This window comes from Hemicordylus capensis, chromosome 3 (assembly GCF_027244095.1).
Source record: "Hemicordylus capensis ecotype Gifberg chromosome 3, rHemCap1.1.pri, whole genome shotgun sequence".
Classification (NCBI taxonomy): domain Eukaryota; kingdom Metazoa; phylum Chordata; class Lepidosauria; order Squamata; family Cordylidae; genus Hemicordylus; species Hemicordylus capensis.
Genome location: NC_069659.1, coordinates 185,401,682 through 185,429,629, shown reverse-complemented (window position 1 = coordinate 185,429,629; position 27,948 = coordinate 185,401,682). Strand labels below are relative to the sequence as shown.

At 41.2% G+C, this 27,948-nt stretch overlaps 1 protein-coding gene and 1 long non-coding RNA gene across 8 annotated transcripts in view; one reads left to right on the top strand and one right to left on the bottom strand.

Annotated features, from left to right (window-relative positions):
- The window catches only part of ELF1 (E74 like ETS transcription factor 1), a 98,714-nt gene extending 87,183 nt beyond the window's left edge, over positions 1-11,531 (top strand). For all 7 annotated transcript variants that reach the window (XM_053307407.1, XM_053307411.1, XM_053307412.1 and 4 more), the window contains 3 exons: positions 638-830; positions 3,134-3,604; positions 9,888-11,531. In XM_053307407.1, the coding sequence (XP_053163382.1) occupies positions 638-830; positions 3,134-3,604; positions 9,888-10,509 (1,286 nt within the window). In that variant the 3' untranslated portion in view covers positions 10,510-11,531. The remainder of the gene's footprint in view (positions 1-637; positions 831-3,133; positions 3,605-9,887) is intronic.
- LOC128349986 (uncharacterized) lies at positions 102-27,948 on the bottom strand. The gene is made up of 3 exons (XR_008319103.1): positions 27,858-27,948; positions 19,064-19,106; positions 102-401 (listed from the first exon to the last, which is right to left on the bottom strand). It is a non-coding gene; the product is annotated as an uncharacterized LOC128349986 (long non-coding RNA).

Here is a 27,948-nt window from a genome sequence, read left to right as displayed (position 1 = left end):
TAATACTATATTCAGACTAGCACTATTTAACTGGCACTATCAGAGTCTGGTGTGTGCATGCACGCATGCATACATGTATATGCTTAGTCCAATATGGTTAGTGTGTTAGTTTGGCACTGGAAGTCCGTGTGTTTAAATCCTATCTTAGCCTTACTAGAACTAACTAGGTAAACCTGTGCAAGTCAGTTGGATATTTGGAGGTCACACCCTTTTTTTTTTTTTAAACTTAAGGAAGGTGAAAGGCAAATGGGAGATATTACAACAGGATGTCTAAGCACTGCATTGTAAAATGTATGTCTGCAGCCGTAGGGCCAAGAAGAGATATGGTACCATTACATTGCCTGATGTCTGCTTCATTCTATATTCTTTGTGAAACTCCTCTGCCTCCTGGTTGATATCTCCTGAAAGTAAAAATCAATAGATAACATGTATGACATCTTCCTAGTTGGAGTCAGAAGAAAAAGTTGGCTTTGAGTTTTTGTTTTATAACTGTTTTAACAGTCAACATAAAGTTGGAGCCTTCATTCATTCATTCATTCATTCATTCATCCATTCATTCCACCTTTCTTTAAAAGTATGTTTTACTATAGAGTTGCATGTGCTTTATTTCTGAAAAGCTTTTTATTATTTATTTCAGGAAACACGATTTATCTTTGGGAATTCTTACTAGCACTGCTTCAGGACAAAGCTACATGTCCTAAGTACATTAAATGGACTCAGAGAGAGAAGGGCATTTTTAAGCTAGTAGATTCCAAGGCTGTGTCCCGGTTGTGGGGAAAGCACAAAAACAAACCTGATATGAATTATGAAACGATGGGCAGAGCTCTCAGGTATGTTAACTCGAGAGAATAACAAAAATATTCTCAGTGCTAAATGACTACAGGTGGCCCTTGTTATCCTTGGGCTCGCAGATCACAGATTTGCATATCCACAGTTGGGTCTTAGAGATCCAGTTTCTTTATCTGTGGGTAGAAAAATAGGCAAAATTCACCTTATCCACGGTTTTGAATGGCCAGAAATAACCCAAAAATGACTTCCGGTGACCTTTCCAGCCACCATTTTACAGCAGAGAGCCATTTTGTAGCTCTTCTGTTTAAAAAAAAAAAAAAAAAGGAGGAGGAGGAGCTTTTGCCCAAATTCAACTGTTTGGGGGGCATTGCTGGAGAGCTGGACACCTGAAGAATAAGGTACTGTGATTTTCTCTAATTACTTCTGCTGCCCTTGCTATTCCCCAGCCCCGCTTTAGCTTGTTAGGAACCTAACCCTTAGATTCCCGTAGGGGTAAGGTTTTGTTATTTGTGGCGTCTGTATTAGCGCTTATAGGTGAGCGAATAACGAGGACTGCCTGTATTGGCTGAAAGTCTTCTACCATTGCAAATGAAGCCCCTCAAATAGCTTTCAAGAAGGCAAGCAGATATAATTTCAAAATTTATGTAACAAAGTTCATAACTAACCATTTGTAAATATGTTTAGACCATTATTGATCAGAAATGTTTGTTCCCATATCTTCCCCCATTATTATTATTCAGAAAAGTTCCAAACCAGTTAAAAACATCACATGTTTATGATAGTGCTTTAGAAATCATTCTTTTCACTTTCAAAAGTTTAGATCTGTTATTTCATGCAAAGTGGTACAAATCACTTTATAAATGATTTCCATTGCAGATAGAACATGCCATTTCTTGATCAGTTACAAATTACCTGCATCATTGCAGGTGGTCCTTCATTAAGACCCCCCTAGAGACATCTCAAAGTCTACTTGTTAGTTTCTTTTCCTTAACTCTTTGATTTCCCATTCTTAATTTACTTTTTTGCTCAATTACTTTTAACCAGTCTACTATCTCTTTTCTTCATACTTGTTTGTTTTTGATAATTTTTTAAATACTTTTTCAGGATTCAAGGATAATTCCTTTAACAATCTATACTCTTTCATCAAAAATTTGTAAATGCTTATTTATATCCAATGTTTAACATTTGCTTTGAATTCTCTTTCCTAAAAGCCTAGTTCCTCAAAAGATATTTTAATTTCTTCTTTGTGGCGTTCATGCAGCAACACCACTGGGGTCTGTTGCACAGTGCAATTTTAGAACATTCTAGTATTTTAGCCAGGCAGTTGGTGTTCACCTGTCCTTCCAATGGAGTGGAAGTAACAGTTGTGATCGAAGTTTTTAATATCCAATAAAATACATAGCCTGCACTTCAATAGTGGACTATTACACTTCAATAGTGGGCTTTTTTAAAAAAGTATATTGAAGATGTCCAAATTAAATCTGTCATGAAAACAATAATGAAAGCGATGTAGTGCTTGGGCAGATACTCGTAGCACAGTCTCCAACCACTGTAACAGATTACTGTCTAGTCCCAGAAATCATTGATATCTGGAAATGTAATCCAGTTGTTAATTCCTTCCAAATCTCTTTGATTTCATTCAGGCAATACTTCTCTGGCCAATTGAACAATGATGATGTAAAATGTACACCATTTTCCTCCCACCCACCAGGATACATTTCCGTAATCATGGGGTTGGAGGAATTGTCCATACGCTAACAATTAGTATTTATAGTGTCTGTAGAGGAGCCATTCAGGCAAACCCCCACGTGATTAGGAAAATGCACCCTGGCACACTGGGAGGAGTGAAGGATGTGTGCCCTCCTGGTGTGCTGCACTCATCCACACCATATGTGGTTAGGCTGGTCAAGAAGTATTTTTTCTGAACCAGCCACTTTACTTCCCATTGTGGGGCAGGGGGAGATAAGGGGAAAGATTTGTAATATAGTACTGGATATACTGTATGTGTGGATGGATGTTCTGACTGTCATGGCCATGACTTGCAATCTTCTGCTCATGGTATAGATAGCAGCTAGCATTTTTAGCAGTATGCCATTGGCTGCACATATACTTTTCATAATATAAAGAGTAGACTATTAAAGAAAAGCTACTATAATATTATAGGCTCAACAATAATGTAAAGGTAGCATTAAATTGATTTTGTTGATTGTTATAAGTGATATGTTGGTTTAACATTTAGTCCCCTAAATGTTAAACTAGTTATTTAAAATCTTTAGGCAGGTTTTTCTTCTTCTTTATATATTCCTTTGTGTAACCTTTTGGTGCATTTTCCTGCTTTGAACAGATATTATTACCAAAGGGGCATTCTGGCCAAAGTAGAAGGGCAACGTTTGGTGTACCAGTTTAAGGAAATGCCAAAAGATCTCGTCTACATAGATGATGACGATCCAAGTTCAAGTACAGACTCCCCTGATTCGTCTTTACTCTCAACACCTATGGCCAATAGAAACCAAGTGGGCAAGTCCAAAACATCATCAAACACAGGGCCAAGAGGAGGATCTACTGCTCTTTTAAAGATACCAGTCAATTCCAAGACAACCAAACTTAAGCAGACTATGGAGACTGTACAACAGCAACTACCTAATGTAACATCAGATATGTTGAGGACGATGCAATCTACTCAGCCAATACATCCAACCCAGCTTTATCGGACTGTTCATTTAATGCAGCCAATGCAATCCATCCCAGAAGGACACACAGCTGTAACCAACAATATGCAGGATGAAACGGTGAATCCTTCTGTTCAAAACATAAGGTAAGAAAGTTGAAACAGGTCTAGGCTATGAGCAGAAGTATTTGGGGCTGTGGTTGTTACTAGCACCTTTTTAATGTCTGATCTGTTGATCAGGAAATATTCTGAAGGGGCTAGGGAAAAAAGACCTAGTGTGGAAGAAGGGAAGTTTGCCTAGCACTCTCATTCTTCTCTGCCCCTGTTCATAGAGATTTGTTTTAGCCCACTCCTCTCCAGGGAGCTGAGGCTGCCACTTGCTGCTGTTCCTGCTCCTTGGCCCCTCAAGTGCCAGCAGCTCCAACAGCAGCTCCAATAACAATATACCTTCACTATCAAAATCATCATCATCATCTTTATTATTATTATTATTATTATTATTATTATTATTATTATTATTATTATTATTAATAATAAATTCAGTTTCTCTATTGCCCTTCCAAAAAATGGCTCAGGGCGGTTTACACAGAGAAATAATGAATAATAAATAAATAAGATGGCATAGGACTTGAGGTCTCACAAGAGTGCCTTTCTGCTATTTTGAAATGGCAGAAAGTGGAGGGGGTGCTCTGTGTTTCATTTGCTTAAGTGGGACTGCTACAGTGTATATTGGAGCCAATGCAGACATGCACAGGACCCTGAAAATTTTTTGATTGCACCCATTACCAATTCGTCTGCCATCTGCATACTGTGATTTGATTTGCATATTAATGCAAAATTGGTACAACTGATCTGAGATGCAGCAAAAAGATTAGTGGAAATGCTCCAGAGGACAACACCCACCCACCCACCCCACCCCCGTTTTGGTCATTCATAGTACTCATCTTCTGTTATTCTTGGACAGCAAACTGAAGTCAAGTGATACTGATTTCTCCAAGGACAATAGCGAGTTGGTTACTGAACTGATCTTCAAACCCAGAAGTTCAACATGGGCAAAAGCCATAGCTCAGCAGTAGAGCATGAGTTTTGTATGCCTAAGATCCCAAATTTAATCCCCAGCAGGGATGATTCAGGTATTGCGATGCCCAAGGTGAGGCACCAAATGTACCCTTCCCCGTGACGCTGGTGGGAGCCAGCTGCCTTTCACAACTGACCCTTGCAAGCTTTGAAATTAGCAAGGGGGAGTGAGGAGGAGGAAAGGTGGCCCACTGCTGCTTCAGTTCTCCTTCTGCTTGCAAGCTTTGTGAGGAGTGTGAGCAGAGGCGCTCATTACAAAGCTTGCAAGAGGCAGACCAAAGAGCTGCTCCAGAGGCAGAGAGGGCTGCTTGCTGGTGCCCCAATAACCCACTGCCTGAAATGACTTCCTCCAAGAAGGGGCTCCCCCGTCCCTGGCATTTAAAGTTAAATAGGATCTTTGAGTAGAAAAACTGGAGAAGACCTCTGCCTGGGACCCTCGAGAGTGGCTGCCAGTCAGAGTAACAATACTGGGCTTGATGGACTAATGATACAAGGCAGCTTTCTATGTGTAACCCTCTCTTTCTACTTCTAATAGCATGAAGGGCATGTCCCATTCCAAAGGATTTCAAGACTATGGTGCTAATTTCTAGAGCCTACACAGTGTGTGAAGGAGTGATATGTCAACATCCTGTCTAGCCACTTGTAACATTTCCCAGCCCAATAGAACACATCTTTGTTTGTGGATGGAAGTTGCCCCTCTTATAGGAGTCCCAAGTGACCCTCATTCTCCCATACAAACCTTCAAGGGTTCTAAGATTCAGCTCAGGAGGCTGTGTTGGGGGTGCTTTAGCTATGGGAAGTGCACTTGCTGAAAGCCCAAAACTTGGCTTTTTCAGTTGTGGCGCCCAAATTGTGGAAAACGTTTTCTTTGGGAGCTCAGCAGTTGGTTTATTTATGTAGAGTCTGGGGATTGGCTTGTGGACCATCTTCTTTGCCTGTATTTTGTATCTGTGTCTGCTGTGTAACCTTTTCCTGGTACTTTTCCTAACTGCTATGTGTTGGGTGTTGATCTGTTTCATCGTGCACTTCCATATTTGTGGAAAGGCAGCATGCATATCTTATAAATAACAAGTGGAAATTCTGGAGTGCAGTCAAGTACTATCTACTTGGCTCTCACATAATCAGCACATTATTATTGCCTGAGCCTCCTAGTAAGTCATGGCCTAACAGGAGGAGTTGCCTGACATCTGTATTTGTAAGTAATTACTATAGCCACCTAATGGTCCAGCAGGGAAGTAACTTGCCTTGGGAGCAAGAGGTCAGTTTGAATCCCCACTGGTATGTTTCCCAGACTATGGGAAACACCTATATTGGGCAGCAGCAATATAGGAAGATGCTGAAAGGCATCATCTCATACTGCACGGGAGATGGCAATGGTAAACCCCTCCTGTATTCTACCAAAGAAAACCACAGGGCTCTGAAGTCGCCAGGAATCAACGACAGCAAAACTTTACCTTTACTCCTCCTCTAGCTGCATGCTATGTCATTGAGTATGGCAAATTGGGAGTCATTGTTTTCTGGTTCTAGTAGCAATTACTAGACTGTTACTAGTAGAAACCCGACTGTTTTCACTTAGCAGATGAATCTGAAGAAATCTTCAAGTCTTACTTGGAGCATTTCAGGGAGGCCAGAGAAGGGCAAATCATTCATGGAAAGAAGCAATAGCATTTCAGATTTCTAGCTCTGAAACACAAGCTTTGTTTTTCCTGGGAAATAATTTTCAATACCACAACACATGCACAAGATGAAACCCACTTCAAAGCATAGGAAATTTTTTTATTGTACTTCATTATTTAAGTCTAGACAACTTAGTTTTGTTTAAAGGCATCCTTCTGTAGAAAATAGATGTGCATTACTTGCACTAATTGTTTTTTGTGGTTTGTGCCTGAATTTTAGGAAAACAGTACCAATTTTTTGACTTATGAATAGCATAGTGATCAGTTTATGTCCTCGTCATAGCAAAGGTAGAACCAAGTTGCATACATTTTCCTATTAACTATATTATGTTGTAGTTTTGAGTGCTTGGGAAAGGCTGTATCCCTGCAACAGGAGTCAGGCCTTGACCATTTGCATTTGGATCTAGGAGCCAGACAATGGACCCTTGACAAAATTACCTGATTTAGTGATGGATACTGTGGCGGCGGGGTGGGGAATAAATGGATGTCTCTTTCTCCACTTTACAAGTAGCAGAACAGAAGCAGGGCTGTCTGGGACAAATAAAGATTTTATTTTTAAAAAAACTCTGCCTCTGAATATCCTAGTCAAGGCACCATGGTTACTTTACTCGGTACCATGGCTCCCCAGCACCTGGGATTTATCAATACATGACAGGAGTAGTACCTTGATGAAATACATCAGAAAATTTTGCTGGAAATAACTACTGTACTGAGCATTTAATATACAAAAATGGAAAGTTTTTCGGAAAGTCCCTAAGACATTCCGAACCGTGTCCATGGCAGTAGAGAGGCCACTAAACGCAGCTGACCACACACCTGACAAGGGTACTATCCTTATATGTGCAAAGGGATTCTTTGATCAGTGTGCTATTATGCCTCGTGTGGGCTGGGGACACAGCCAATCACAAACTGCATCTTTTGAAGATTGTAAATTGATATGTAAATATAGGAATGGTGAAACTATTAGTTGGAATGGTATTAGGACATAGCTTAATTGAAGGGGAATAATATAATAGATTTTGATGTCTTAAATATACATTGCTGACCACTTTTCTCCAGTATTCTTAATCTCTAGGCCTGGTTTCAAACAAAGCACCAACACTGAAAACTGATAGTGTCTTGCTTACAAATCACTACAATTTTTGTATTTCTGCCATATTGGGTGTTTCTGCTAATAGGGTAACTTGACTACAGTGTGTCAAGCTGTAACTTGACAGTGTATAGTCAAGCTGTTTTATAAAATTTCATGTTTTCATAGAAAGGATTTCACTTATGAATGTGCACATGTTTCAAGTGATTTAAAATGTTAAGGACATATTAATCTTAATGACAAGGTAATCAAGAGGGTGGTGGCTAACCAGCTCCAGGCAGTTTTGGAGGAAACTAATTATCTAGACCCATTTCAAACTGGCTTAAGAACGAGCTATGGGTTTGAGAGCCTTGGTCGGCCTGATGGATGATCTTTACCGGGGAATCGACAGAGGGAGTGTGACTCTGTTGGTCGTCTTGGATCTCTCGGCGGCGTTCGATACCATCGACCATGGTATCCTTCTGGGTCGCCTGGGGGAGTTGGGAATAGCGGGCACTGCTCTGCAGTGGTTCTGTTCCTATCTCTCGGGTAGATCCCAGATGGTGGAGCTTGGTGACAGTCGCTCCTCAAAGCAGGAGCTGTTATATGGAGTCCCTCAGGGCTCCATTCTGTCACTAATGCTTTTCAATATCTACATGAAACTGCTGGGTGAGGACATCAGGAGATTTGGTGCTGGGTGTTATCAGTATGCGATGACACCCAAATCTACTTCTCCCTTTCATCTTCAGGAAATGGCTCTCATTCTCTAAATGCCTGCCTACAGGCAGTAATGGGCTGGATGAGGGATAACAAATTGAAGCTGAATCCAAGCAAGATGGAGGTGCTCATTGTGAGGGCTCAGAATCTGAGGAGTGAGTTAGATCTTCCTGTGCTGGATGGGGTTACACTCCCCCAGAAGGAGCAGGTGCGCAGCTTGGGAGTACTCCTGGACCCAGGCCTCACCCTGGTTTCTCAGGTGGAGGTCATGGCCAGGAGTGCTTTCTATCAGCTCCGGCTGATTCGACAGCTGTGCCCATTCCTTGAGGAGGATGACCTCAAAACAGTGGTGCACCAGCTGGTAACCTCCCGGCTTGACTATTGCAATGCACTCTACATGGGGCCGCCTTTGTACGTAGTTCGGAAACTTCAATTAGTTCAGAATGCAGCAGCCAGATTGGTCTCTGGGGTAACCCGGAGAGACCATATTACGCCTATTTTGAAACAACTGCACTGGCTGCAATATGTTTCCGGGCAAAATACAAAGTGCTGGTTATTACCTTTAAAGCCCTGAACGGCTTAGGCCTGAGTTACCTTAGAGAGCGCCTTCTTCTGCGTGATCCCCACTGCACATTAAAGTCATCTGAGGAGGTTCGTCTCCAGTTACCACCAGCTCGTCTGATGGCGACTCGGAGGCGGGCCTTCTCTATAGCTGCTCCAGGGCTGTGGTATGTGCTCCCTGCGGAAATCCACAATTTGAATTCTCTGTTAGCCTTCAGGAGAGCCCTTAAAACGTATTTGTTTGGCCTGGCTTTCCAGGGTTTTAAAATTTGTTTTAATGGTTTAACCCAATTTTGGGGCTTTTAATCACTGTAATTGTTTAATTGTTGTTTTAAAATGTTTTTAAATTGTTAATTGTTATATTGTTTTTAATTTGTTTTAGCTCTTTATTGTTTTAGTGGTTTGTTTTAATTTGTAACCCGCCCTGAGCCATTTTGGAAGGGCAGTATATAAATAAATAATAATAAATATAGATGTAGTTCAGTTAGGATGAGGTAGTATGATCATGGGGAGAGGAGAATAGCAAAGTTGATGTGTTGTGGGATCAAGTTCAGTGTGTAAGAAGTCATGTCTTAAGGTAGAAAATATAAATAGACTAGATCCTTGGTCTTTTGCAGCCTTGTGATGCTATTTTTTTTTAAACTTGCATGAAAGAGATGTGTGTTCAGTCAGAATAGCAATAATGAATTGTTAACTGAACACTTCACACGCACTGTTAAAATTAGCACTAATTTTAAGCAGTTTTAATCTTCGTGATGTTTGCAGTAATCAAAGCAATTAATGTTTGTGAATCTTTGCTATTATGGATAATTTCAGAAGCACCCTATGCCCCCCACCCCCGGATTTGGCAATCTCAACCTGTGTTCACACTAACTAGAGGTTTTGCAGTCAGTGCTTGATAGACAAGCTAATTAGCAAACTTGATCTAAAAATTGTTGGTTAAGGAATCCATCATGTTTTGGATCTCTTCAAATAACCTAATTTCATTTTCCCCCACCACATTGCAGCTACAAAAGTTAGTATGCATGATGGGAGTGCAGAATGCGAATCTGTCTTGTGTACGGGATATTCCAGAAAGAGAACTTAGTATCGAAATTCTGGTGATTGTGTTGAAGAATCATTTTGGTTTTGTATAATGGTCAGAATTCAGATTACATACTGATTGGCCCCAGAGATTGATCTTGAAGGTATAAATACAAAATAACATGCCAGATTATCTTTGAAAATTGTATATACGTGTATGTTAGAAACACTTGGGCCACCTAATGGCACAGTAGGGAAGTAACTTGCCTAGGGAGCAAATCCTAATTCTGTTTCCCTCTCCTAATAGGACCATCCCAGCCCCAGGCCAAGTTCCAGTAGTTGTCTCGCCTGGGAACCAGCAGCTGCATACTGTAACACTCCAGACAGTGCCTTTAACAACAGTCATAGCCAGTGCAGATCCAACATCTGCATCAACATCCCAAAAGTTTATTCTACAAGCCATCCCAAGTTCACAGCCCATGGCTGTGCTTAAGGAGAATGTCCTGCTGCAGTCTCCAAAGCCAGTCTCGCCTCCTTCGTCCATTGTCTTCAGCCCTGCTCAGGTTCACCAGGTTCTCACCAGCAACGTGCAGACAATTTGCAATGGAACAGTCAACATGGCTTCTTCTCCATCCTTCAGCACTGCTACCCCTGTGGTAACTTTTTCACCCAGTAGTTCACAGATGGTTGCTCAACCATCCAACACGGTGATTACTTCAGTCATTAAGGCACCAGAGACTAAACCAACTGTTATACAAGGGCTGATAAAACCAGAGGCAGAGGATAGCATCGTGGAAGATACCAAACACACCGAGCAAAGTTTCCAACCTCAGCCTTTTGTGGTGATGGTATCCAGTTCAAATGGATTTCCATCAACGGTGCATATTAAACAAGAAAGTGAACAGTTGGAGCCAATCCCATTTGAGTAAATCAGTGAACTCTGTGGATAGTGGTTTTCTATAATGTGATGGGACTTCTTCAGTTTTGTGTATATATAATTTGATTCAAAAGCAGGCATTACAAAGCTATTTTAATTTGTGAAAGGAATTATTAAGAAGTAATACTATAGAACTGATCTCAATTTTCTGTTATTTGCTAAATGATATATTAAGACTATTTTCAAATGCAAGCATGAAGGAACATGCTGCTTATCTTTTTTAGATCACTCTTCAAAAATTCTAAATCTTACACTTCATGCATTATTTGTTTATCTTGCATAATAATATAACTGCTATAATAAGTGTTTCAAAGCAATAGTTAATTTCCACAAAAGTGTTTTTCTTTCCATGTATGTGATTCTTTTAGCAAATTCCAAAGATCTTTCATGCAAGTGGACTAAAATGTTTTCTTTTTTTATATTAATTATAAACAAGTGGTCAGTCTCACTATACCTGTTCCTGTTGCATTTTGCACCAAAGATTATTAGCAGTGCAAAAAAAGGAAAAATAAATGCACCTTCCCTATCAAGATATTTAATATTTCTACCTGTATTGACTAAATATTTTTCTATTTTCATAATGAGGATATTTTGGATATATCTGTGCAATAAAATAGAATTTATTGCTACAAGGACAACTATTTTCAAACCACTTTAACAATGAAGTTGTTTTAAAAATGGCTTTATGTTTCCCATTATTTTGTTAGGGAGTGAAAAAAAGAAGTATATAAGACTTATGCAAGTATTTCGAGATTAAAATATTTTGATAACAGTACTTTTTCTATTGTAAATATGTAATTTAATTTCTCAAAGATTGTTTTCATTAAAAAATTGTTTGCATAGAGCAATATTTTATAGATACAAATAAGATCATTATGTTAAAAGCTCTAATGTTATATGTATTCATATATTACAGAGTGAATTTGTATTTAAAGACAAATTTTTAAATTGTGGAACTCTTTTTGCCTTTTGTATTTTAATTGGTTTATTATGAAAATAAATCCAGTACTACAACTTTGCACCTTTTTGTTCATGACTTTAGGAGTGTGGTGTTGCAGGACAATGCACCTAAAAAGGTCTAGAATACAATATCAGGTGGAACAATCCAGGGTAGGCCCATCTTTATATCAAAGCTGAAGTCCAACAAAGTCAGCACTTTGGGGATGCTTCTGTACCCAACACTGTCATTGGAGGCACAGGTGAAGGCAGTGTGCAGAAGTGCTTTTTACCAGCTATGGCTGGTATGCCAGCTGTGATCTTACTTGGAGAAGTCGGGCCTGACCTCAGTCACTCATGCTTTGGTGACATCCAGATTGGACTACTGAAATGTGCTCTACATGGGGCTGCCGCTGAAGTTGGTTCAGAAGCTTCAGCTGGTCTAGATTGCTGCTCCTAGGATGCTGGTGGGCACAAGTAGCTTTGTGAGTATTACATCTATCCTGTGGCAGCTTCACTGGTTATCGCTTCCGGACTAGACTCAAGCTGCTGGTCTTTACCTTTAAAGCCCTACACTGCTTGGGACCAAGACACTGTCAGACCACATTTGCCCATATGAACCTGACAGGGCCCTCCGCTCGGCATCTCAGGCCCTGTTCTTGACCCCACCATTAACAGGGATATGACTGGTGGGAAATATATTTATTTATTTAACATATTTATATAGCATCTACTACCAAAGTCTCCAGGTGGTTTCACAATCAATAAAATCCAACTAAAAACTAAAACTTGAACTAAAAAGATTGGCTAGAGAGATGTGTCCTCAGTTATTTTCTAAAAACTATCAAGGATGGAGTAGCTCTAATCTCAGCAAGAAGTGTGTTCCACAGCCCTGGGGCAACTACTGAGAAGGCTTGCTTTTGAGCTGCCCCCAGACGAGCCGGTGGCACCTTCAGATAAACCTCCCCTGATTATTTTAATAGGCGGCAGTGTTCAGAATGAAGAAGGCATTCTCTTAAATACCTTGGGCCCAAGCTGTTAAAGGCTTTAGAAGTAATAACTAGCACTTTGTATTTTGCCCAGAAACGCATTGGCAACCAGTGTAGTTCTTTCAAAACAAGAGTGATATAATTTCTTCGGGACAACCTGGAGACCAACCTAGTGGCAGCATTCTGCACCAATTGCAGTTTCCAGACTACGTACAAAGCCAGTTGCACATAGAGTGCATTGCAGTAGGTTACCAGCATGTTGCACTACTGTCTTAAAGATCACACTCTTCCAGGAAAGGGTGCAGCTAGCATATCGGCAAAGCTGATAAGCACTCCTGGCCACCATATCCACCTGAGATATCAGAAAGAGAGAAGGGTCCAAAAGTACTCACAAACTGTTAACCTCTTCTGCGGAGTGTAACCCCAACTAGAACAGGTAGATCTATCTCCTGAATTGTGGCTTACTACAGTGAGCACCTCCATCTTGGATTCAGCAGTTACTTATCCCTCATCCAGCCCATTACAGTCTCCATGCAGCCATTTAGGGAAGTTATGCCATTACCTAATGCAGCTGACATGGAAAATAGATTTGGGTGTCATCAGTGTACTGATAGCACCCTGTACCAAATCTGATGATCTCTCCCAATGGTTTCATGTAGATGTTAAAAAGCACTGGAAACAAAACAGAGCCCTGAGGAACATCATATAAAAGCTCTTGCTTTAGAACAGTGGTCTCCAAGCAACACCCTCTGAAATCTGCCTGAGAGATATGAGCAGAACCACTGTAAAACAGTGCCTCCTACACCCATCCCCCTGAGACGGTCCAGAAGGATAACATGGGCAATGGTATTGGAAGCTCCTGAGAGATCCAAAAGGACTAACAGTCACACTCACTCTGTCAACTCCTAATTGATCATCCATCAAGCCCACCAAGGCACCTTATAACCTGCTCAAAAGCCAGTTTGAAATGGGTCTCGATAATCTGTTTCATCTAAGACCTCCTGGAGCTAAGAGGCCACCACCCTCTCAATCACCTTGGCCAACCATGGGAGGTTGGAGACGGGCCTATAACTGCCTAACTCTGAGGGATCCTAATATAGGCTTCTTTAAAAGAGGTCTAATAATTGCCTCCTTAAGACAAGGACCTTCTCTCAGAGAAGCCAGACCAGACCCTCTCCAATAATCTCCTTACTATAACGTATAAGCCATGTTGGACAAGGGTTAAGAGAACAAGTGGTAGGATGCACCACTCCAAGCAGCTTGTTCATGTCTTCAGGAGTCACAAACTGAAACTGATCCAATATAACCACATATGAGGAGTTAATGGATGCCCCCACAAAAGATTCGACATAATCAGTGGTATCCAGGTTGGCTCAAATATGAGAGATTTTGTTCACAAAAAAACTCATTCAAGGCCTCACAGCAGCTAACTGATGGTTCCAAAGCCAGGGCAGAAAGGGTCAGTGTAAGTCTTCTTACCATCTCAACAGTTCCACTGGATGTGAACCTGTGGATGCAATACGTGCAGCAAAGAATTGCTGCATCTAAAGACAGGGCCTTTTCGGTTGTGACCCTTCAGCTTTGGAATGCCCTCCCAGAAGAGCTTTGCCATGTTCCCTCTCTTAGTGTTTTAAAGAAACAACTGAAGAGACATCTTTTTAGAGAGGCTTTTAAAGATCCTCTGTTTTTATTTAGTAGGGTTTTTTAGCGTTAATTTTTTTTTACCATTCACTGTTAAGGTTAACTGTAAATTTCAGGTTTAAAACTTGTTTTAATAGTGGTTTTAACCTGGTCTTTTAACTTTTTAACATTATTTTTATCCTATATTGTATCTGTTTTATTAATGTAAACCTTCCCAAGCAGTAGTGCACTGCAGGGGTGAGGTATTAATATTTTAAATAAATAAAGCTGAATACAGCAAAAGAGAGAATGTCCATAGAGAGGCCATCCAAAGCATTCAGTATAGAAATTAATTTTAACCCCCCACCATCAGTCTGCCCAGAAAAACATGCCAAACATCAAGAGCATAACAAGGATGGATCAACAGTAACAGAGCCTCATGGCTGTTGTCTGATGCAGGCTATGAGTCCAAGCTAGGAAATGGAAACTGACTAAAACACTAAGCATTTTGAAAGTCCTGAACCAACCATTCAGCTCTCATGTTCTAGCTGAGGTGATGCCTCATGCCTCCCTTCTCAACTCCCACCACAGAGCTACCTAGGGACCACCTTGCTCTGAGGGGAGGAGAGAAGAAAGAAGTGACAAAGCTGAAAGGGCTCAGCATGTGAAGATCTAAACACGTGGCTTGATGTATGGTTTTTGATTGAAGCTTTTATGTAAAGCACTTTGGGAGGTCTGCCTGAAAAGTCGTATATAAGTGCCAATAATAAATAAATAGGGCCTGGAAATCCGTAGCCTTTTGGCAAGCAACAGATAACCCAGAATCAGCTGTGCTCAGTGAGAACTGGTTATTCATTTGTGGGGGTTTTATTTATTTATTTGTTTTGTTTTGTTTTGTTTAAAAGAAAACATGCTAGGTTTCAGTTTTGAGAAGTCCAAAGCTGGAAGCTTATGGAAGCATGGAGAGCTGGCAATGGTTGGTTCAGCAGTAAGACCAAACTTGTGTATATGCTAAGCAGTACTCTCATCTTCAGCCTGCCCTGCAATTGTGATAAACCATAACACATGCATCATGTTCAGGGCATAATAGGGCTGAAAGGGGCCTAAAGACAGCCTAGTCTTACTCGCACTCATCTACTGCTGACACGAAACAGTTTGTGGAGCTGTATGCCAGCAAGCCCAAGCTTAAATGACTAAGCACTGCTCAGAGCCAAGGTGTCCAGCAGATATAGGTGCTTGTTAGGCAAACATTTTCTATCTTGTATGAGAAATGGAGCATGCTTTAGAATATGTGCATAGCTGCCCTATTACCAATTGAATTATGACAGCTGCACAGAAACAGCAAAGCCCTAATACACAGGTAACGACAATATTCTGTACAGGGGTATAGCTAGGGGAGAAGAGGCTCATGTTCATCCCTCTCCCCAAAAGCCCCTCGGAGTGAGGGAGGAAATGAATAAAATAGGGGTGGAGCTGGGTGGCCCGGGTTCTTGGAACCCATATGATAAATTATAGCTACACCCCTGGTTCTGTATCCCTAAGAGCTGACAATCTCTTAGGGATACAGTCCCAACAAAGTTCAAATGTAGTAGCAATTCGTACTGCTTTAATTAGAAGTACAGAATAGATATATAACTATTAGTATATAGTACCAAACCAGTTGTAAAATTTGCTGTGTCCACAAATTCCCATAATAGGGCATTGATACTGATTCCAGCATAAAGTCCCAAAGGATGACATAGGAACACAGGAAGCTGCCATATACTGAGTCAGACCCTTGGTTTATCACAGACTGGCAGTGGCTTCTCCAAGGTTGTAGGCAGGAATCTCTCTCAGCCCTATCTTGGAGAAGCCAGGGAGGGAATTTGGAACCTTCTGCTCTACTCAGAGTGGCTCCATCCCCTAAAGGGAATATCTTACAGTGCTCATACTTCTACTCTCCCTTTCATATGCAATCAGGGTAGACCCTGCTTAGCTAAGGGGACAAATCATGCTTGCTCACCACAAGACCAGCTCTCCTCTGACATGATTATGACAAACACATTTACAGATTGGCTCAGAATCTGAACGCACATTGAATAATTCACAGGAGTGGGGTGCCCATGAACCTTAATGAAATGAGAGAAAGGAAAAATTAAGGGGGGAAATGATCTTTATGTCTGTCCGAGTGAGAGGTTGTTGGGTGTTAAAAGTGTATAATGTGCCCCTATGTGGCAAGATCACAGGATGAAGTAAAGTAACACTGTGAGTGGAACTTGCTCAATTGAAGGCCTGCGGGAATGTGTGTTTTTTCTCTTTCCACAGAGTTTTTTTTTAATGGTTCATGTCCTAAAACACACAGTGAAAAATATCTCCCGCCACAGCATGGCATGCTCCTTATTTTCTGATGGCTCTCTTCTGAATTTAACCTCTTTGGCTGCTTCTTTTCCCTGCCACCCACAACTCTTGTATAAAATGTATTTGTGCATCTGGTAGGATCTGGATAATTTCTCATCCTACCATTAAACATGATGGATTGAGAGAGTGTTTCTGGAGGCCAAATTCATATCTGTTTTCTATGAGGTACATTTATTGCATTCTGGTACAGTTGGATACTGCTTTGTGGAAGGCACAGCACAATCCTACTGTATGTTTGCTCCTCCTATGTTCAGTTGGGCTTACTTATGGGTTCAGTTCAGTTCTGTTTATTTATGGTAGCAGACAAGAAAACACACACACACTCCTCAAATTGTTCATAAGATTGCAGCCTTAGTTATGTGTGCTTATGTGGGAATTCTAACTCGCATTCATGATTTTTAAATACAGAAGAGATTCTCACCCCAGACTGGTTGTGTGATTTTGTGCTTTGTTGAGCCTTCCCAATTTGCCACGTTAACTGCTATCATTCTAATTTTTAGAAGTTCACTGAGTTCTGTCCCTCAGCAGCTTAGGTTGGTTTCTCTTTCATGCTGTATTTCTTGGTACTGGAGACACTGGATTTAAAGACCAGCTATTGTACTAGCAAATTTGGCTTTCATCTAGCAAAGAGGCCCTTTCAGTGGCTAGCACCTAGAGATGTGCACGAACCAAACCGTGTACTGGTTAGGCACCATAGGGAGGGGGAAGGTGAGTGGGATCTTTAACAAAAAGGAGAGTAGGTCCTTACCTGCTTGCCGCCACCACATACAGCTTCCTGCTGTGGTGGCACTTGTACCAAGTACCACCACATGTTGCCAGCACACACATGGAGTCACTGACCACACAAAGAGCACCCACACAGATGCCATGTGCGTGGGTACTTGGGACAAGCACTGCTGCAGCAGGAAACTGTATGGGGTGGCAGAGAGCAAGTAAGGACTTGCTCTCCTTTGTCTTAAAGATCCCACTCGCCCTCTCCTTCATCCTCCCTGTGGCGCCGATCCGTTTTGGATCTCGTCCAAACCAGTTTGGCACTGAACCAGGGCACGAACCTTGCTTCGCGCACATCCATACTAGCACCATTTAAATGAAGTATCTGGGGCTCATGGGGAGGAATAAAATCAAAATATTGGATTGTTCTGGAGAATTCCACAATTTTTTTTTAAAGAGAACATGATTTTAAGTTTTGCTTTGTTAGTAATTTTGTTGCCGTCATCACATTCAGATCTATTGGGAGTTGCCCATATGGGGATGCCGATCCTGCATGTATGCGCATACACAGAACAAGTGACGTGCTTGGTAAGTTCATACATTTTTAGAGACTTAGATCAACCAACATAAATGGCTAAGGTCTTGTTCTGAGCAGAACTTTGAAACAGGTGCTCCCCTTGAAATCTATGAAGGTATATTACTTCTTGGAAAATTCTGAAACAAAATAAAATGGAATGAAAAGTAGTTTGGGAGGAATATATTTTGAATAGAATGCTGATAAGTGGTGATAGAATAGAATGCTCACAAGGGGGAGAAAGCACGTTAAGATATGTTTGGAAGAATTTCAAACATGATATACAAACTTTATGATATGATATACAATGATATACAAGCTTTATGATAGAGCCAGCGTGGTGTAGTGGTTAGAGTGCTGGACTAGGACCGGGGAGACCCGAGTTCAAATCCCCATCCAGCCATGAGACTTGCTGGGTGACTCTGGGCCAGTCACTTCTCTCTCAGCCTAACCTACTTTACAGGGTTGTTGTGAGGAGAAACTTAAGTATGTAGTATACCGCTCTGGGCTCCTTGGAGGAAGAATGGGATATAAATGTAATAATGATGATGATGATGATGATATTGTGCATCATATCACACAACATTTGCTTACTTTATTGTTTTCTGAAAGGTTAATAATTTCTGACTATGCATGTATATTGTGCATACATGTATTACTGGGGTGTGTGATGAGTGAGTGAGAGAGAGAGAGTGCTTTGTTTTTGGACTCTTCAAACTTCCCCATACTAAGATCTTGGTATGAAATTCCACGTTGAGGGTTTCAGATACTTCCAGATATCAACATATATTATTGTGACATCAGAGAACATGGCTTCTGCTTTCAAAATGGTGGTTTCCTATAGGCACTGATGTTGCAACACTGCTCTTTCACTGTGGGGCTAGTTGTGTATTCAACTTCCCCCTCTACCTTCTCCTTAACTGTAATATTCTTGTGAGTCATTGTGCATACATTATGAAACTTTATTACCATGTGCAGCATGATTTCAAAACCCACAGAGTGCTTATTTCCAGGGCCTATGATAGGAGTACATCGTACCCAGGGTCCAAAAGGGGGCCTGGGAGCCAAAGTATTAACTGTAACCTATATTACACGCTATTGCAACAGTTCATAGGTTATCTATAGAACTTTTGTGGCCTAATGATAACTATGACTGCCAGCTTGGCTAAGCCTATTCAAAAGATCAGGCATCACATATTGTACATTCTGATAAGCCAATAATTTTATGCTACATAGAAACTTAAGGTGGTCTGGCATTTACTGGTTCATCCCATCAAATTGGTGATTCAAACAATGGACACTTTTTAGGACTCACTGACCTGCTCTCCAGGTGGGACCCCATCCTTCGGGAACATGTGCTAACTGTAGAGGAATCACAAAAAAGGAGTGAGCGGCTTCAAGTTCAGTATCTGTCCCCTGACTCACAAAATGAATTTATTGCAGAAGGCTCGGATCTTGTAAAACAACACATTTTGCTGGAGAGGCAATCTGCAAAGTACTTCGCCGTAATAGTAGATGCCACACCAGATTCCTCCCATATTGAACAAATAACATTTCTTTTGAGATACGTACTTTTAAAAGAAACACAATATGAGATTCAAGAAAGATTTCTCAAGTTTGCAGATTGTAGCAACAAAAAAGAGGAAGAAATTGGTACAAAATATTAGCTGGCATAGATATTTGAAACAAGGTCATCCAAGCTAGAGATGCCAGGCTGGATGTTGAAGTAGCAAACATAGAAACTCTCCTCACAGATCTGACAAAACTTTGAAACAACTGGAAATGCATGTGGAATGAAGCTAAATTGGTTGCATCAAACCTAAATATAGAAATAAAACTCTCCTGTCGATGTGGTGGAGTTCAGCGCAAGAGGGCAAGGCCGCATGATGACAGCACACCTGATGCTAACTTGGAGGAAATGAATGACACAGATGATATGCCAGAAGAGGCCTACTTCAGAAAGTGTGTGTTTTACGCTTTGGTAGACACTGTTGAGGCAGGATTAACTGTCGGCTTCAGTGCTGTTAAGCAGTTGGCAGAAAAATTAGATTTCTTGTGGAAATATCTCACCATGTCTGAAAGTGATGTGGAGAGAAAAAGCTTTATCTTTATCAGAGCAATATCCTGCTGACCTTAACGGTGATGATTTTGGAAAAGAAATGCAACATTTACCCTCAGTACATAAAGCAAATTTTGTAAATGCACAGTTAATGCCATTAGATCTGTTGAACTTGTTAAAAGAGTACAGACTCGGTGAATTGTTTCCAAATGTTTGTGTTAGCTTAAGAATAATATTTACAGTTCCAGCAACAGTAGCTTCTGCAAACTCATTTAGCAAACTCAAGCTGATTAAGAATTATTTAAGGTCTACAATGTCTCAGGAACGGCTTGTGGATTTGGCCAGGTTAAGTATTGAATCAAACATTGCCAGAACAATTAATTTTCATGCTGTCATTCAAAAATTTTCACCCAAAAAAGGCCAAGAAAGCTCTTTTTAAAAAGTAAATACTAAGCCTATCTACCAAAAAAAAAAAACAACTTTTACTAATAATAATGACTTCTGATGATCTGATCTGCATTGCAATATAAAAGGATGTTTCATTGTGAATTCTTTCTCATTATCTGTATTGTAGCATAAACAAAGATGTTCAAATTGAATGTGCTTTCTTCTCTCTGAGCCTCTTTTATTTTATTTTATTTATATTTATCATGGAGGGCGTATAGGAGCATAAGGCCTCTATTGTAGGGGTGTGCACGGAACCGCCAACTGCGGTCCGGCACTGGGGTGGGGGTACCTTTAAGAGCGGCGGGAGGGTTTACTTACCCCTTCCGCCGTTTTCCCGCTCTGGCGCCGTAATCCTAAGAGTAATTGGGGCGGCAGGACACCTCCCTGCTGCCCCTTCCCCGGCGTTGCTTGAAAAAACTCCCAGCAGTCCTTTGCGCACGCACGCGCATGTCACAGAGAAAAGCGTGCACTTCACGTCTCTGTGACGTGCGCGCGCGCAAAGAGTGAGCACATGCAATAGCTACACCTTGTGAGCACATGCAATAGCTACACCTTAGCATTTCCTGTGCAGGCTGCTCCTTTACAGCAGGCTTTATCCCCTGATTGCAAAAGACTCCTTTCCTGCACTTCACCGCCATGCCTATGGGCTTTGTCTCCAGATACCAGAACTTTGTCTGTAAGGAGCTGGAATTCCTGAAGTAGCATGAGGGTCCAAAATGATGCAGGAAGGTGGAACAGCAGACTAAAAGGGCTGAGGTGCAGCCCATTTTTAAATTTAATTAAGCCCATTTCAATTAAACACTCTCAGATATGGGTTCCCATAACAAATGGCTGGAATAAAAAATTAATTGTAAAGCATAACAGTCCCCAAAGAAAGTATCTGGCTGCATTCTCACATAACATGGAACTGTGGGTCCAGTTAACACAAGATTATATTTAGCTGAGATAGTACATTAATTACTTTACATAACAGAATTGACCCGTGGTTCTGCTCACCACTCCCCCTGCTCTCCTGTCCAAATTCAGATGTCACTGAGAGCTCTGTCTCTGCAGTCAACAAGACACTAGAGAGTAAGGAGAACTGGCTGCTTGGGCTTCTTTCTTGATTGAAGGACAGCCCCAGCAGCCAATAGCAGCTGGAGTGAGGAAGGAGCTTCCTCCCTCAACTCTGGTTGCAAAAGAGTTAGATTGTGGTGCCATGTTCAGACGTAATGCTGGCACCGCAGAGCTGGAGGTCCAGATGGCAAAACTCACTACAAACTGAAGGTATAAATTGGGGTTTGGGGAGGGAAACCACAGGTCAATTTTTGGGCAAACTACAGTTGTCCATATTCAGAAGTATAGAAATTGAAACAGGAGGCCCCTTCATCTCCAGTTTTGTGAGACGTGAAAATGCAACCACTCTCTCCACACAGAACACAGAGCAAGGCATCCTATGCTTGCATTAACAAGAATATTACACATTTGGGATGACTGCCGATGTCTGGGAATTTCAGTAGACTGTAGCTATATGCAGCCTCCCCCCCACTCCGCTTAGAATTTGAAGCCATCTGGTCCACAGAGAGATAAACTTAACACAGGGTTACATTTGACTGAGATAGTATTTCCATTACTTTACATGACAGGACTTTATCTAGCTGATAGAGCAGGCTGAACCTGTAGTGCAAGGTGAAGGTGTTATGCCGAGATATGGATATAAAAGGAACCCCCCACAGCTGCCTCTGCCACTGCTGACTCTGACTAAAATCCCAGCATTACTAAAATTCTGGCCTTAGCACAAAAATGTCTGGCAACTAGCCCAAAAGTAAAACACAAACCCTATCCTGACTGGCTTTTTCTTATTAGTTGGCAGTCCTGTCTTAAGTGTTGTGTATTTGTTTTCCAAACTTGTTGGAATAATTTTATTTTCCTTATAACTTTCAAACTTTCAAATGCATCTTGATTGTATATGTTTACCAAAGGCTGGATAAAATTGCTTTGAGGATTGGATATGGCGATGAGCTACCAGATTCCCACACTTCTATAGCTGGTTTGTCAAGAGGCTTGTGGACGTAAATGTACTCATTTGATGTGAGAAACTCTATCACCACATGTTTGGGAATGTGTGGGTGAGTAGTTTATATAATTGATTTAATAAGAAAATGTCACCATATGCATTGTATATTACATTTATGGATTTGTTAATGCTCACACGATAGACTAGGTCAGCCTATTTTTATGGAGGTGAGAAATATTGTAATATCTATTGACAATAAATAAGAACGCCAATTTTAATATAAAGATGCTCTCACCTGTCTCTGTAATCTGTAACAAAAACGTTATGGAACTACATGTGATACTCTGTTATTTAGGGTTGGTTAGTTGCACATTAGTTGGTTCCACATGCATATTAGTTGGTTCCACATCACTTGATGCTCCCTCTCATTCATATTGTTTATAGGAGTCTTTCATCTCATTTTAAAGCAGTTCAGCCAATCTATATATTTAATTCTTTAAGGCTTACCCGTGGCTAATCCCATGTGTGGCAGCTCTCGTGAGAGTTCGTGAGCAAAATCACCTGACTGGGCAGTGGGGATTCCCTATGCAGATAGGAAGGAGGAGCCTGTGATGGCTAAGGTCAGTTGGAATGCAACTGTTACTGGTCGGAAGATGTTCTTGATTGTAGAGGAGAGGTATCTATATCTATATCTATATCTATATCTATATCTATATCTATATCTATATCTATATAAAAGGATAGTGGGCAGGGGTCTGCGAAGAGATGGTTCGTGAGGGAGGAAAGAACCCCTTCAGGAGAAGGAGGCTGCCACTGTGTGAATTAGTTGAGGAAACAAGATGAGCAAGATCTGTTAACTCGTGAAGGGACAGAGAGAGAGAAAGACAGAAAGAAAATAGAAGGGGGAGAAGACAGAAAGACGGGAAAGTGAGTGGAGGAGAAAGAAAGAGAGAGAAAGGGAGGGGAATAGATAAAGAAGGAAGGGCGAGGGATGGGCCCAAGCCTGTCAGCAGCCTGAGGGGAACGAGTGACCATGGTGGCAGCAGCAAGGAAGGTCCCAGTCAACCACTGCTGCTGTTTAGGGCTACCGAGTCCACCACTGCTGTTGTTTGGGCCATTGGTGGAGGGAGGCAGACAGGTAGGCAAGGGACGAACCCAGGCCTGTCAGCAGCCTGAGGGGAACAAGCGGCGGTAGCGGCGGCAGTGAGGAAGAGCCCGGTCAACTGCTGCTGCTGCTCCTGTGGTACTGTGATCACTCCTATGTCCTGTTGTACTGTGATCACTATAGAGAAGTAAGATGTAAATTAATAGTCCCGCTCTTGAATAATTTTCCTGGTCATCAAGATGAATTTTATTTAAATTACTTGCTTACCAACCTAAATTCTGATGTTGTATATACGGTGGCTAAATTCTGTTATATAATATGTCAAATGCAGACTCACATGGTGTAATGAATTTTCTATTGTTGTTTTTCTATTTTTGTTTTTATCTGTTTTTATTGTATTGTATTGTATTTTACTGGTCAATGACCGAAATAAATAAATTACAATTACAAAAAAGAAAAAAAATGTTAAAATAATCGACATAGCAATACCAGGGGATAGCAGAATAGAAGAAAAAGAAATAGAAAAAAATCACAAAATACAAAGAACTACAAATTGAAATTGAAAAGCTGTGGCAGAAAAAGACCAAAATAATCCCAGTGGTAACTGGCACTCTAGGTGCTATTCCAAAACAACTTGAAGAGCACCTCAACACCATAGGGGCTACAGAAATCACCATCAGCCAATTACAAAAAGCAACTTTACTGGGAACAGCCTATATTCTGCGACGATATCTATAATAACAGCAACAACATTGATAATAAAATTCAGCCATCCCAGGTCCTTGGGAAGGACTCGATGTCTGGATAAAACAAACAACAGGTCAATAACACCTGTCTGACTGTGTAAACAAGAAATAATAATATTTGTGTGTGTGGATAAAATCTTTCATATTCAGGCCAAACTGGATTCCTCAGTTATTACAGAGTCTACTATGGAGGTGTCCAACATTATGGGATTAGACTCCTCTTATGGGATCAGATTGGATCACTTTCAGTTTGTGACTCCTGGGGATGTGGACATCCTACAACCTGTTCTCTTGACCTTTGCCCAACTTGGCTTATTTAATCAGGTAACTGTTCCATCAGGGAGAGCCTGGTAAATATTATAAATGCTTCTTTGAGGGATGACAGAATGCCTCCTTCTATTAAGGAGGCTATTATTAGACCTTACTTGAAGAAACCTGCATTGGAGCCTTAGGAGTTAGCCAATTAGTTAAATTCCTTAGGAGTTAGCCAATTAGTTAAACTCCCAATTAGTTAAACTCCTAAGGCTAACTCCTTAGGAGTTAGACCAGTCCGCAATCTTCCATGGCTGGGCAAGGTGACTGAGTGGGTGGTGGCCTCTTGGAGGCTCCAAGAACTCCAGGCAGTCTTGGAGGAAACAGGTTATCTAGACTAATTTCAGAGATAGCTTTTGAGTGGGCTATGGGATTGAGACTGCCTTGGTTGGCCTGGTGGATGATGTCCAACGGGGTATTGACAGAGGGCATGTAACTCTGCTGATTTCTCAGCAGCTTTCAATACCATTGGCCATTGTATCCTTCTGGGTCACCTGAGAGAGATGGGATTGGATGGCACTGTGTTGCAATGGTTCCATTCCTACCTCTCTGGTAGATTCCAGATGATGTCGCTTGGGGGCTGTTGCTCTGCAAAGCAAGAGTTAACGTATGGAGTTCCACAAGGCTCCATACTGACTCCAGTGCTTTTTAACATCTACATGAAATAGCTGGGAGAGATTATTAGATTTGGTGCAGGGTTCTATCGATATGCTGATGACACCCAAATCTATTTCTAATAGATCTATTATGGGAGTTGTAGTCAACATCTGGGAATCCCTGTTAGAGGGAACACTAGCCAGGAGCGCTTTTTGTCAGCTTTGGCTGATACTTCAGCTATGTCCTTTTCTGGAGGTAATAGTGGTACATATGCTGGTACATATGCTTAAAATAGTGGTACATATGCTGGTAACCTCCAGGCTTGACTACTGTAATGCACTCTACGTGGGGCTGCCTTTCTATGTAGTCCAGAAACTACAATTGGTGCAGAATACAGCAGCCAGACTGGTCTCTGGGACAACCTGAAGGGACCCATATAACACCCGTTTGAAAATAATTGCACTGGCTGTCAATAGGTTTCTGAGAGAAATATAAATTGCTGGTTATTACCTATAAAGCCCTTAATGGCTTGGGTCTAGGATACTTAAGAGAGTGCCTCCTTTATCATGAACCATGCCACCTATTAAGATTATCTGGGAAGATCTGGTTACGGTTGTTGCCGACTTGTTTGGTGGTGACTTGGGACTGGGCCTTCTCTGTGGCTCCCCCGGGGCTTTGGAATACACTCCCTGTCAAAACAGGAGCTTCTCCATCTCTGATTGCTTTTAAAAAGTTCCCCAGTATGCACCAGTTTCCATTTTAATTAAAATGAATTTTAAACTGTTTTTATTATGTGAAATTGTTTTTATTTTGTACTATATGTGTATTTTAAATCATGTACATCACCTAGACATACACCTATCAGGTGGTATAAATGATAGAGAATTAATTTTTAAAAACCCTCTATACATAGCTTTCTCCCTGGCAGGCTAGTTTGCTATCAAATACCCCCACCTGCAATCTGAAGTAGTACAGCCCAGATACAGGTTAGCCTCCTTGGTGCAGTGCCACTGCCCCCCCCCCCGCCGCCCTGCCTAATTCCTCCTTAGTGTTGTCAACTAATGATGGAGAAGCATATATTTCTGCCTCCAATCAGCCTTGGATTTTTCCTGAAGGGGAGGGGACTCTTCTCCTCCCAGTGATGAGGCAGGCTGCTTTATACTATAGAAGCTGTAGCTATAGCTGCTATAGAAAAAGAAAAATCATGGGTGGCTATGTTGGCCTATTAGACAAAAATGAAAAACTCTGATTTGGAAAATATTTTTATTAGGATCAACTAAAATATCACAAAGAAGGAAAAGGTTATGTCACCATATTAGTTGGTTAGCAAAAATCCAACGGTCATGATCTAGTATTATCTCTTATTAGGACTACCCAAAATAACAAAGTCTTGAGCAACAAGCTTTTGAGTTCCCCAGAATTCATCAGGCTAGATGTAAAACAAAAGAAAAAAGTGGTGCAGAGGAGGCAAGCTGGGCATGTTAGAGGAGCCCAAACATCTACAGTCTAACAGTCTTAAAACTGAGGGCAGGAGGAATTGCACAGACTTTAATTAGATTAACCTCACAAGGTGTTAGACACTAATTTCTAGGCTTCCTGGATAGGAAGATCATACCATTTTTGCAAAATATAAAATGTAGCAGTTACTTTGTTCTGCCTCTAGCACCAATCAAAGCACACAGGTTCCTCCCAAGGCAGGAAACAGAAATAAAATTCACCTCTAGATTCATTAATATAAAGAGCGCCATGTTTCGCTTAAGTGCTGCACTAGGCAGAGTTAAAATAGGCTCAATTGGGTTATATTATCTAGTGGTTGGAGGGCATTTAACTCCACACCCTGAAAGTCAAGCCCCATCTTCACTTGATAGATCATTTTTTTCCAGTTTCAGAATTCCTTTGTTGGATGACTAGATGCAGTAGTCTCATAATAAGCAAATTAAAAATCTTGGGAAACTAAGTTGGTCCATTAGCAAACTGCAGATTGTCCTTAATAACTAGCCATCCAGCAGTGATATTCAGAATCTTGAGGAAAATAAAATACTATCATCGCACTTATGTTTAGTGTTTAATAGCCACCGAGCTGCCCTGCTGCCGCAAACAGTATAGGTGTGCTTTGGGCTTCATGCAGCAGCAAACACACCTCTCTCCCTCAGAACTGTGGATTGCTGCCTGCCGTGGAAGCCAAGGTACTTTTACCCCTCTCACGGAACACAAAAATTGCAGATCACACACTGGTGAGCTATTGCGCGGGGCGGGATCCTTCCAGAAGCGACAAAATCGCAAGTAAGCTTTCAGGACTCATCAGACTTTTGTTCTCTGCCTCGAAGGGCCCCATGTGCTTCAGTTAGTGTGTGTGTGGTGGGAGGTCAGAACACGGGGACTGCTGGCCTTCATATTTTCGAAACGTGAGAGCAGCCACTATTGTCACTTCATCCTAGGATGCAGCCTAGGATCATGCCCAGCATCCAGTTAGGCTAATCATCAACACGAGGCAGCTGCCACCTCCTGTGCTCCATCTTAGCAGAGTTATAAACTGCAGACTTTTAGTCATGATGCTATTGCATCATGCTCACGTCAGGTCAATACCCGCCACGCCACCCCTACACTTTGGCTATCTTAACAGCCAGCCTGATAAAGCGTTTTGGAGAGCTCCAAAATTTGCTCAAGAGTGTGTCTAATTTTGGTTGGGCCTAATAAAGATATTGCAAGATTGTGGCTTTTGCCTGCTACTCTCTGTGTAACACAGAAATTCCAAATCGGACAGGAAATTAGAAAGGAAACGAACAAGAACTAGCTATGTTCTGGACCGGCGCCTCATAGAGTAAAACTACAGCATATGTACCATATTTACCTGAATCCAAGACTAGTTTTTATTCAAGTTCTTTGATGATATAAATCAGGAGATTGTCTTAAATTCAGAGTCTTTTTCAGGCAAAAATAGG